Genomic DNA, 12,164 nt, shown 5'->3' on the forward strand with positions numbered 1-12,164 from the left:
ACCTTCAAAACAGCCCTTTGCGGTGGCACAGAACAGAAGTAGGCCCACTCCACAGCCCAGGTGCCTGAGATGCAGAGGCAGGGGCCACCACCCCCAGGAAGTGGACGGCAGGTCCGGGGAAGCCCTGTGCTTCCACCATGCAGCACCATCGGACAGAGCACTGGGTTTTCTGTTGACTGGAATCTTTTTTTTCTTTTCCTTCAAAATTGATGGCAATTTCAAACACTCATGTTTATTGGAATTTCAAGAACTGTAAAGCATTCTTTTTTATATAATTAATTTATTTGTTTTAATTGGAGGATAATTACAATATTGTGATGGTTTTTGCCATACATCAGCATGATACATCAGGTATACATGTGTCGCCCCCCCCCATCCTGAACCCCTCTCCCACGTCCCTCCCCACCCTAACTGGTAAGAGTATTTTCCATGTTTAAAATACCTTTAGTGTTAAACCGTTCGAGGTGGGAAACCAGTTGACTTCATCACTGTGAAGCCATGCTTTAAAAAAGAGAAATTTGCAAGTTTGATAACTTGTTTTGTTGTCCTTGCCTTCAACACATTGAAAATATTATCAATTGAAAATGCATGACTGAAAATGCATGCCAACTGGTTTTCAGAATGCTTGTCACAATACTCTTGTGTTTTGTGGTGAAAGCTGTATCGAAGTTGCTGTGGGTCAGATGTTACTCTGTAAAGGTGAGACCCTGCCTGAGGGCCTGTGCTCTGGCCGTGGCCCTCCTGGCCTTGGGTGGTGGTCTCTGCCTCACACCCCTTCCCACTACATGTACTGTATGTGGTTACTGTGGCAACACTCCTGTGCCGTCTGTCAATAAAGTCCTGACCCCGGCTGGCCCTCATCTGTGCTGCTGCTCTTCTCTGCTTATTTAACTTGGTCCTTGAGCAACAATAGAAGAAAAGTCTTTACACACTTATTTTTACTTGATTTGTAACTATCTGATTATTCTACTCTGGCTTTCCTTTTCTAATTTCCAAGAGTAATGTTGGCTTTAAACACTGCGGGGTGACTTCAGACTTTTACCCAATTCAGTTACATTTTGGGATCCATGTATCAGCCTCAACTTTAGGCCAAGTCTACTGTTTGTCCTCAGGGACGTCCCAGTGGATGGTGTCTCCCTCACTGTCAGAACTGTTCTCATGGGGTGACCTCATCAGAACATGTGGGTACCTCATGTGGTACCTCATGTACCTCATGTGGGTACAAGTCTAGTTCATAGAAAACATCATTGAGGGCACAGCCAGCAGTGTTGGGCGGGAACCATCCATGAGGGACCAGGTGCAGTGCCCAGCATGGGGCCCCAGCAAGGTGGGCTGTTGAACGGGGCTCTTGGCAGGAAGCAGGTATTTGGTTCTGACCCACAAGGTTCCTCTCAAGGGGCAGAAGCATACAGACAGAAGAATCTCCCTCTGCCCCCATTCTCATGAAGTCCTCAAAGATCTCAGGGCCCAGTCAACACCTAGGGCATAAAACCAGTAAAAGATGGATTAACAGCGATGATAGTTGTCACAAGGACTTGTGTGCTTAGTTGCTCAATTGTGTCTGACTCTTGACAACCCCACAGACTGTATCCACCGGGCTCCTCTGTCCATGGGGTTGTCCAGGCAAGAACACTAGAGTGGGTTGACATTCTGTCTCCAGGGAATCTTCCTGACCCAGGGATTGAACCTGGGACCGCTGCACTGCAGGTGGATTCTGTACCATCTGAGCCACCAGGGATGCCTAGTTGTCACAAGTAGTCACTCTTAACTAGTTCAGTCTACCTCTCACAGTCAACATGGCCAGTGTTTTGGCTTTAAATCGAAGCCACATTCACAGCAAGATCCTAGGCAAGGGGCATAGTGTCCCCTGCCCAGAGGCCACCAGGCTCCCTGCGCTGGTGCGGACGTGGGCAGAGGGCATCTGCTGATGCTGAAGACACCCCTCACTTCCCTTTCTTCACTGCACCCCCTGTAGGTAGCTCCTGATGGGTGGAGGGGAGTAGCATGTGAATTACCCCCTTCTGCTTGGGACGCTGCATTGTCATCAGCTCCCCGGGCCAGGGCATCTGCCCGCGTGTGGAAGCAGGGGAAGCCTGGGAGTGGCGTTGCCAGTCAAAGATGTGCTCGTCTTTAAGGGCCAGAAAGCCGAACTGCCCTCCAGAGAGCCTGTGCCCATTTACCCTCCCGCCAACAGTGCGGGAGTGCCGTGCTGTGCTTAGTCACTCAGTTGTGTCAAGTTCTTTGTGACCCCATGGACTGCAGCCCACCAGACTCCTCTGTCCATGGGGATTCTGCAGGCAAGAATGCTCGAGTAGGTTGCCATGTCCTCTGGGGGATCTTCCAACCTAGGGATCAAACCCAGATCTCCTGCATTGCAGACAGATTCTTTACTTTCTAAGCCACCAGGGAAGCCCAGGAATACTGAAGTGGGTAGCCTGTCCCTTCTCCAGGGTATCTTCCTGACCCAGGAATTGAACCAGGGTATCGTGCATTGCAGGCAGATTCTTTACCAGCAGAGCTACCAGGGAAGCCCAACAGTGCAGGAGACCCAAACTTAAATTCATGCTGTTTTTTTTCAATTAAGGTTTATATTTTGTCTTTATTAAATTTAAACCTTTGTTGGTCATGAAGAAGGTATTGTTTAATCTATAAACAGCAGTCACAGGCTACGTGTGCTCTTGTTGTGAAGTGGACACCACAGTTGTTCCTGGGAAGTCAGTCCTGCTGTAAAGGAAAGTGGAGCGGAGTTTGTGTGTCCAGAAGGGAATGCTTGAAAAACCAGCAGCCTGGCTCACCTAAGCAAGCCCGGGTTCTTCTGAAAAACTTGATAAGCTCCTATTGTTAATATAATCAAGTTAAAATTTTATTCCTAGGAAAGGTTAGTCTATTTGATGCAAATTCAGGGCTTATACCTCACTATCCAATGATCTCCATGTTTTGAATATGGTAAACAATCTGCCTGCCAGTGCAGGAAACTCGGGTTTGGTCCCTGGACCAGGGAGATCCCCTGGAGAAGGAAATGTCAACCCACTCCAGTATTCTTGCCGGTCAAGTTGCAAAAGAGTCAGACACGACTTAGAGACTAAACAACAACAAATGTTCAAGGTATGCTCCCAACCGGCTCAGGCCCAGGAGAGGAGGCTGTGGTCCATGGCTCTACAGGCCCCCAGCTGTGGGTATGGGGGCCAGCCTGGCTTAACCATCACAAGCTTAGTTTTCAGGGGGATACATATTTTCAAAGGGTGGGTAAGGGTGGGTATTTAGTTTCTGCTTTTTCCTGTTTTCTCTAGGAGTTTTTTTTTTTAATGCTAATACATTCTTATGTGTCAAAAGTCAAAGCAGTGTGGAAAGTCACCCTGGGGCCTCCTTGCCTCCCCCTGGCTCCCTGCCTTCCCTACACCTCATAGTAACCACTGGCTAGTGTGTGTATCCCTCCAGAGTTTCTTGACGTGGATACAGATGTTATTACTCCTCCCTTTCTTAAACAAAAAGCAACATGTTATGCACATTGTCTTTTTCCATATACATTGTATCTTGGAGTGAGAGCTTTCTCCTTACTGAAGGCAGCAGAATGTTCCATTGTGCAGATATGCCATATTTTCTGTAACCAGCTCCTTATTGATAAACAACTGGGTTGTTTCCAATTCTCTGGTTCTCATGAGGTAATTCCAAAATATATGATTAGTGACAGCATCATCAATTTCTATCTTCATTGACATTCATTAGAAAAGTAACATCATTCCTCCTAGTTCAGCCTCTTCTTATGCAGAGGCAAGAACAGTTTACAAAATCGGATGGAAAGGGGAGAAGAAATCCAGCAAGAAATATGAAAGACTTTTTCAATGAAGACTTTATTAAATAAATACATAAAGACCCAACTTAAAAGGAGACATACTCTATTTGGGAGTACAAAGACTCACTACTACTATAAAGATGTCAGTCGCCTCAAAATTAGTACATTCAATAAAGTTTAATAAAATTGCTGAATGGAATGTTAAAATAGAAATTGACACGCTCGTTCAAAAGTTCATATAGGAAAGAAAATAACCAAGGAAAGTAAAGAACAAGGTAGGGGTGGCGAGACTTGCCATCAGTTCAGTTCAGTCGCTCAGCTGTGTCCAACTCTTTGCAACCCCATGAATCACAGTACGCCAGGCCTCCTTGTCCATCACCAACTCCCGGAGTCCACCCAAACTCATGTCCATCGAGTCGGCGATACCATCCAGCCATCTCATCCTCTGTCGTCCCCTTCTCCTCCTGCCCTCAATCCCTCCCAGCATCAGGGTCTTTTCAGTGAGTCAGCTCTTCGCACCAGGTGGCCAACGTATTGGAGTTTCAGCTTCAACATCAGTCCCTCCAGTGAACACCCAGGACTGATCTCCTTTAGGATGGACTGATTGGATCTCCTTGCAGTCCAAGGGACTCTCAAGAGTCTTCTCCAACACCACAGTTCAAAAGCATCAATTCTACGTTCAGCTTTCTTGATAGTCCAACTCTCACATCCATACATGACTACTGGAAAAACCATAGCCTTGACTAGATGGACTTTTGTTGACAAAGTAATCTCTCTGCTTTTTAATTTGCTACCTAGGTTGGTCATAACTTTCCTTCCAAGGAGTAAGTATCTTTTAATTTCATGGCTGCAATCACCATCTGCAGTGATTTTGGAGCCCAGAAAAATAAAGTCAGCCACTGTTTCCACTATTTCCCCATCTATTTCCCATGAAGTGATGGGACCAGATGTCATGAGCTTAATTTTCTGAATTGTTGAACTTTAAGCCAACTTTTTCACTCTCCTCTTTCACTTTCATCAAGAGGCTCTTTAGTTCTTCACTTTCTGCCATAAGAATGGTGTCGTCTGCATATCTGAGGTTATTGATATTTCTTCCGGCAATCTTGATTCCAGCTTGTGCTTCTTCCAGCGCAGTGTTTCTCATGATGTACTCTGCATATAAGTTAAAATAAGCAGGGTGACAATATACAGCCTTGACGTACCCTTTTCCTATTTGGAACCAGTCTGTTGTTCCATGTCCAGTTCTAACTGTTGCTTCCTGACCTGCATACGGGTTTCTCAAGAGGCAGGTCAGGTAGTCTGGTATTCCCATCTCTTTCAGAATTTTCCAGTTTATTGTGATCCACACAGTCAAAGGCTTTGGCATAGTCAATAAAGCAGAAATAGATGTTTTTCTGGCACTCTCTTGCTTTTTTTATGATCCAGCAGATGTTGGCAATTTGATCTCTGGTTCCCCTGCCTTTTCTAAAACCAGCTTGAACATCTGGAAGTTCACAGTTCATGTACTGCTGAAGCCTGGCTTGGAGAAATTTAAGAATCTTGGGTAAAAGAAACCCAGGTTAAGACGGGAGGCGCTGAGAGAGAGCATCAGAGGGCAGACAGACTGAAACCATAATCACAGACAAGTAGCCAATCTGATCACATGGACCACAGCCTTGTTTAAGAATGAAACTAAGCCATGCTGTGTAGGGCCACCCAAGGTGGATAGGTCATGGTGGAGAGGTCTGACAGAATGTAGTCCACTGGAGAAGGGAATGGCAAACCACTTCAGTATTCTTGCCTTGAGAACCCCATGAACAGCATGAAAAGGCAAAAAGAAAGGACACTGAAAGATGAACTCCCCAGGTCAATAGGTGCCCAATATGCTACTGGAGATAGTGGAGAAATAACTCCAGAAAGAATGAAGGGATGGAGCCAAAGCAAAAACAACACCCAGTTGTGGATGGGACTGGTGATAGAAGCATGGTTCAATGCTGTAAAGAGCAGTATTGCATAGGAACCTGGAATGTTAGGTCCATGAATCAAGGCAAATTGGAAGTAGTCAAACAGGAGATGACAAGAGTGAACATCGACATTCTAGGAATCAGCAAACTAAGATGGACTGGAATGGGTGAATTTAACTAAGATGACCATTATATCTACTACTGTGGGCAGGAATCCCTCAGAAGAAATGGAGTAGCCATCATAGTCAACAAAAGAGTCTGAAATGCAGTACTTGGGTGTAATCTCAAAAACGACAGAATGATCTCTGTTCATTTCCAAGGCAAACCATTCAATATCACGGTAATCCAATCCGATGCCCTGACCAGTAACGCTGAAGAAGCTGAACAATTCTATGAAGACCTACAAGATCTTCTAGAACTAACACCCAAAAAAGGTGTCCTTTTCATTATAGGGGACTGGAATGCAAAAGTAGGAAGTCAAGAAACACCTGGAGTAACAGGCAAATTTGGCCTTGGAGTACAGAAGGAAGCAGAGCAAAGGCTAATAGAGTTCTGCCAAGAGAGCGCACTGGTCAGAGCAAACACCCTCTTCCAACAATACAAGAGAAGACTCTACACATGTACATCACCAGATGGTTGACACTGAAATCAGACTGATTATATTCTTTGCAGCCAAAGATGGAGAAGCTCTATACAGTCAGCAAAAACAAGACCAGGAGCTGACTGTGGCTCAGATCATGAACTCCTTATTGCCAAACTCAGACTGAAATTGAAGAAAGTGGATAAAACCACTAGACCATTCAGGTATGACCTAAATCAAATCCCTTATGACTATACAGTGGAAGTGAGAAATAGATTTAAGGGACTAGATCTGATAGAGTGTCTGATGAACTATGGACGGAGATTCGTGACAGTGTACAGGAGACAGAAATCAAGACCATCCCCAAGAAAAAGACTTGCCATACCAAATACTAAAATTCACTGCAAAATTAAAACCTTTGAGCTCAGGTGTAGATCCACAGAGGAGCAGCATACCTTTCCCTTGTATCTGTTGCAGTTTATGAAAAAGTACTATGTGACATTTTAAATCGGTAAAAGCTCTTTCACTGGATGGTGTTAAGTCCTTTTTCTACCCATTTAATTCAATTTTTTCTAAAAAAGGTTGATCTCAAATTCATATTCACTAAAAATTAATTCTAGTTGGATTAAAGGTCTAAAAGCAAAAGGTGAGTTTTTTGTTTTGTTTTTTTGTTTTGTTTTTGTTTTGTTTTTTAAGGCACTGGAAGAACATACAGAATTTTTATTATGACCAAAGAGTGAATCTTTCTATAGGTGACACTAAATACTTCATCTGTAAAGAAAGTGTTTGAGGTTTGACATCACAAATTAGTATTTCCTATACAACAAACATAAGCAGAGGAGATTAAGAAGAGGTGGCAAGAATACACAGAAGAACTGTATTTAAAAAATCTTAATGACCTGGATAACCACAATGGTGTGGTCACTTACCTAGAGCCAGCCATCCTGGAGTCTGAAGTCAAGTGGGCCTTAGAAAGCATCACTATTAACAAAGCTAGTGTAGGTGATAGAATTCCAGTTAAGCTATTTCAGATCCTAAAAGATGCTGCTGCTTAAGTGCTGCACTCAATATGCCAGAAAATCTGGAAAACACAGCAGTGGCCACAGGACTAGAAAAGGTCAGTTTTCATTCCAATCCCAAAGAAGGACAATGCCAAAGAATGCTCAAACTACCACACTGTTGTATTCATTTCACACACTAGCAAGGTAATGCTCAGAATCCTTCAAGCTAGGCTTCAACAGTATGTATGTGAACTGAGAACTTCCAGATGTACAGGCTGGATTGAGAAAAGGCAGAGGAGCCAAAGATCAAATTGCCAACATCTGCTGGATCATAGAAAAGGCAAGGGAATTCCAGAAAAACATCTACTTCTGCCTCATTGATGACACTAAAGCCTTTGACTGCACTGATCACAAGAAACTGGAAAATTCTTTAAGAGATGGGAATACTAGACCACTTTACCTGCCTCCTGAGAAACCTATATGCAGGTCAAGAAGTAACAGAACTGGACATGGAACAACGGACTGGTTCCAAATTGGGAAAGGATGTATATTGTCAAGGCTGTATATTGTCACCCTACTTATTTAACCTACATGCAGATTGCATCATGTGAAATGCTGGGCTGGATGAATCACAGCTGGAATCAAGATTGCCAGAAGAAATATCAACCACCTCAGATATGCAGATGATACCACCCTAATGGCAGAAAGTGAAGAGGAACTAAAGAGCTTAAGGAAGGTGAAAGAAAAAAAAATAAAATAAAATTTTTAAAAAAAGGAAGGTGAAAGAGGAGAGTGAAAAAAATGGCTTAAAACTCAACATTCAAAAAACTAAGATCATGGTATCTGATCCCATCACTTCATGGAAAAAAGATGGGGAAAAAATGGAAACAGTGACAGATTTTATTTTCTTGGGCTCCAAAATCACTGTGACTGCAGCCATGAAATTAAAAGATGCTTGCTCCTTGGAAGAGTAGCTATGACAAAGCTAAGCAGTCAGTTCACTTTGCTGACAAAGGTCTGAATAGTCAAAGCTATGGTTTTTCCAATAAGCATTTTCTTATATGAAAGCTGGACCATAAAGAAGGCCAAGCCCCAAAGAATTGATGCTTTTGAATTGTGGTACTGGAGAAGATTCCTGAGAGTCCCTTGGACAGCAAAGAGATCAAACCAGTCAATCGTAAAGGAAGTCAATCCTGAATATCATTGGAAGTACTGATGTTATAGCTCCAATACTCTGGCTACCTGATGCAAAGAGCCAACTCATTGGAAAAGACCCTGATGCTGGGAAAGATTGAGGGCAAGAGGAAAGAGGAGCAACAGTCTTGGTTGCTCCAGAGATGGTTGGATGGTATCACCGACTCAATAGACATGAGTTTAAGCAAACTCAGGGAGATAGTGAAGGACAGGGAAGCCTGGTGTGGTGTAGTCCACGAGGTCAAAAAGAGTAGGATACCACCTAGTGACTGAACAACAACAATGCAACAAAAGAAAGCATAAAGTTAGCATTTGGCTATGGGAGAAGGCAATGGCACCCCACTCCAGTACTCTTGCCTGGAAAATCCATGGACGGAGGAGCCTGGTAGGCTGCAGTCCATGGGGTCACTAAGAGTCGGACATGACTGAGCGACTTCACTTTCACTTTTCACTTTCATGCATTGGAGAAGGAAATGGCAACCCACTCCAGTGTTCTTGCCTGGAGAATCCCAGGGATGGGGGAGCCTGGTGGGCTGCGGTCTGTGGGGTTACACAGAGTCGGACACAACTGAAGTGACTTAGCATAGCATAGCATTGGGCTATGACAAAGTATTTGCAATGTGTTTACCAGAAGATTGGTATCTCATATACAGAGACCCTAGGTAGTTAAGCAGATAGAAACCCACTGAAAAATTAAAAGGCAGTGTGCTTTTCCAGTTTTTCCCAAATAATTTTAAGCTTGGTAAAGCACATAAATACACCATTCATCAAAAAAATAGATGATTGATCAACATGAAAAGCTAACCCTGGCTAATAGTGAAATTCAGATTCAGATAACCACATTTTATTCCTGATACTGCTAATGTATGGCTTGTTCTTTTTTGTCAAGCTTGCTAGAGGCTTATCAATTTTATTGATGTTTCCAAAGAAACAGCTTTTGGCTTCATTTGTTTTTGTTCTCAATTTCATTGATTTCTGCTCTTTTCTTTTTCCTTCATTCTTGAAAATGTGGTCTTGCTTTGCTTATTTTTTTCTAGTCGAAGATGGAAGCTTAGATTATTGCTGAGATCTTCTTTCTTAACATAAGCTGTCAATGCTAATCAGTTTCTTCTAAGCACTGCTGTAACTGTGCCCAAAATTTTTAAAAATTTTTAAATTACAACATTTCATTTTTCTCCCATTTAAAATATCTTCTCAAAAAAATAAAATAAATAAAATATCTTCTGATTTCTCTTGAGACCATCTTTTTGGTGGATTATTTATGAGCAGGTTATTTAATTTCCAACTGACTTGAGATTTTCCCTTCTTTACTGATTTCTAGTTTAATTCCATCATAGTCAGAAACATGAGTTGTATAATTTTTAATGTAAGATTATTTTAATAACCAGGATATGGACTTTTGCTGAATGTTCCATGTGCAGTGAAAATTTTTTGTTCTTTTTTTTGGTAGAGTGTTCTATAAATGTCAGTGAGTTGGTTAATGGTATTGTCTAGCCCTTCTAATATCTTTATTAATTTTTTGTCTACTAGTTCTATTACTGATAGGAGTATTGAAGTCTTTAATTGTAAATTTGTCTAGTTCTCTTTTCAGGAGTCAGATGTGTTCCTGCATAATATTTTGCCTCAGGACAATTTGCTTTGTAGTTTTAAAATTTTTTTAATAAAGTAATAATTTTTATTTCCGGGGAAGGCAATGGCACCCCATTCCAGTACTCTTGCCTGGAAAATCGATGGACGGAGGAGCCTGGTAGGCTGCAGTCCATGGGGTCGCGAAGAGTCAGACACGACTGAGCGACTTCACTTTCACTTTTCTCTTTCATGCATTGGAGAAGGAAATGGCAACCACTCCAGTGTTCTTGCCTGGAGAATCCCAGGGACAGTGGAGCCTGGTGGGCTGCCATCTATGGGGTCACACAGAGTCGGACACGACTGAAGCGACTTAGCAGCAGCAGCAGCAGCAATTTTTATTTTATTGTATAATCCATATTAAAGACAGTGATTTATATGGCTTCTGTGATGTATGGAGTATTAGCTATATCAAAGGCCCTGAGTCCAGGCTATAAAAACCTTAAAACTTTATAAGATGATTGGCATGTATTTTTTTTTAACTATTTATTTTTTTCCCTTTTACTGGAAGACCAGTTTAAGAGACTGCACTAAGAGGACGGAGGCAGATCAGTAAAATCCAGCCACCAGAGCCACTTTGTTTCCTGTCATAGTGCTGCTGTCCCCATGCGTGCAGAGAACCCCAGTTCATCTTGCATTCTGTCATTTTGTAGAGATGCTGTCTGCCATGCTCCCCACAAGAGTCTGCCAGATTTTAGGAACATTCACACATTCACACTCTCACTGTTGGCACAGATGCTCGTCTCTTTGGAAGCTCTGTTGTTAGGGTCTGAGTGAAAGCCCACTGCTGTGTCTCCTCCACTATAGAACTCTTCTGCCTCTGAGCAACTCTGACCCCAGGTGAGAAGAGGCTTCCCACATATCAAGCAGTTTTTCAACCTCAGCTGAGTGTCCTTCAGTTCAGCTCCATTCTGACAACATACTTGGGGAGAGCGGCAGGTCCCACGAGTTAAGGGCTCAGCCCCATGAGCTGGCCCTGCCCCAACTTCAGATGCCAATCACAGGTCCAGGCTCCTGCCCCAACTTCAGATGCCAATCACAGGTCCAGGCTCCTGCCCCAACTTCAGATGCCAATCACAGGTCCAGGCTCCTGCCCCAACTTCAGATGCCAATCACAGGTCCAGGCTCCTGCCCCAACTTCAGATGCCAATCACAGGTCCAGGCTCCTGCCCCAGCTTCAGATGCCAATCACGGGTCCAGGCTCCTGCCCCAACTTCAGATGCCAATCACGGGTCCAGGCTCCTGCCCCAACTTCAGATGCCAATCACGGGTCCAGGCTGTCACCTGTGCTTCTGAGCAACCACCCCAGGACCCCCTCCTGGGGTTCAACTAATTTGCTAGAGCAGCTCACAGGAGTCAGAAAAACAATTTACTTACTTGATTACTACCTTATTGTAGAGGATATAACTCAAGAACACCCAGATGGGAGACATGTGGGGGGCATGGTAGGGGAAAGGGTGCAGTTTCCCTGCTCTGTGGGCACCATTCTCACATCTCCACCTGTTCACTGACCAGAAAACTCCATGAACCCTGGATTTCTGGGTTTTACAGAGGCTTTATCATATAGGTGTGAGTGATTAAGTCATTGGCCATTGGTGACTGACTCAATCTCCAGCCCCTCTCTCCTCCCTGGAGGTCAGAGGTCGTGGGTAGGACTCAAAGTCCCAACCCTTTCTTTGCATTCAGTTTCCCTGGCAACCAGACAGTATTCTTAGGGCTGGCCAAAAGTCACTTCAAAAATGTGTGTTGAAAAGGGGGCCTATTATGAATGACAAGGCACTTCTTTCACCTTTCTGGCTCTGGAGCTGTTTCTGGGACCCAGAACAAATGACCGAATTCTAGAACTGCTGTTCTCATTCCCCCATGCTCCCAGCTTCCTTTGGTATCACTTCTCTCCTGTCTGAATACATCCTTTGGCTGTTTCTTTAAAGCAGGTCTTCTGGCTCTCGATTCTCTTAGTTTTCCTGCATCTGAGAATGTCTTTATTTCACCCTCATTCCTGAGGGATATTTCACTGGATATAGAAT

General features: G+C 43.5%; 2 protein-coding genes across 4 annotated transcripts in view; one reads left to right on the forward strand and one right to left on the reverse strand.

The window, feature by feature from the left end:
• The window catches only part of RAB4A (RAB4A, member RAS oncogene family), a 76,607-nt gene that overhangs the window by 49,627 nt on the left and 14,816 nt on the right, over nt 1-12,164 (forward strand). The window lies entirely within an intron of this gene.
• The window catches only part of CCSAP (centriole, cilia and spindle associated protein), a 32,672-nt gene continuing 21,509 nt past the window's right edge, over nt 1,002-12,164 (reverse strand). Inside the window, exon 3 of one of the 2 annotated variants that reach the window (XM_070782315.1) lies at nt 1,002-1,478. In XM_070782315.1, the coding sequence (XP_070638416.1) occupies nt 1,461-1,478 (18 nt within the window). In that variant the 3' untranslated portion in view covers nt 1,002-1,460. Of the gene's footprint in view, nt 1,479-3,825; nt 4,946-12,164 lie in introns of those variants that run through there. The other variant, XM_070782316.1, reaches the window with a different exon arrangement.

The sequence above is a fragment of the Bos indicus genome, chromosome 28, assembly GCF_029378745.1.
Source record: "Bos indicus isolate NIAB-ARS_2022 breed Sahiwal x Tharparkar chromosome 28, NIAB-ARS_B.indTharparkar_mat_pri_1.0, whole genome shotgun sequence".
NCBI lineage: Eukaryota > Metazoa > Chordata > Mammalia > Artiodactyla > Bovidae > Bos > Bos indicus.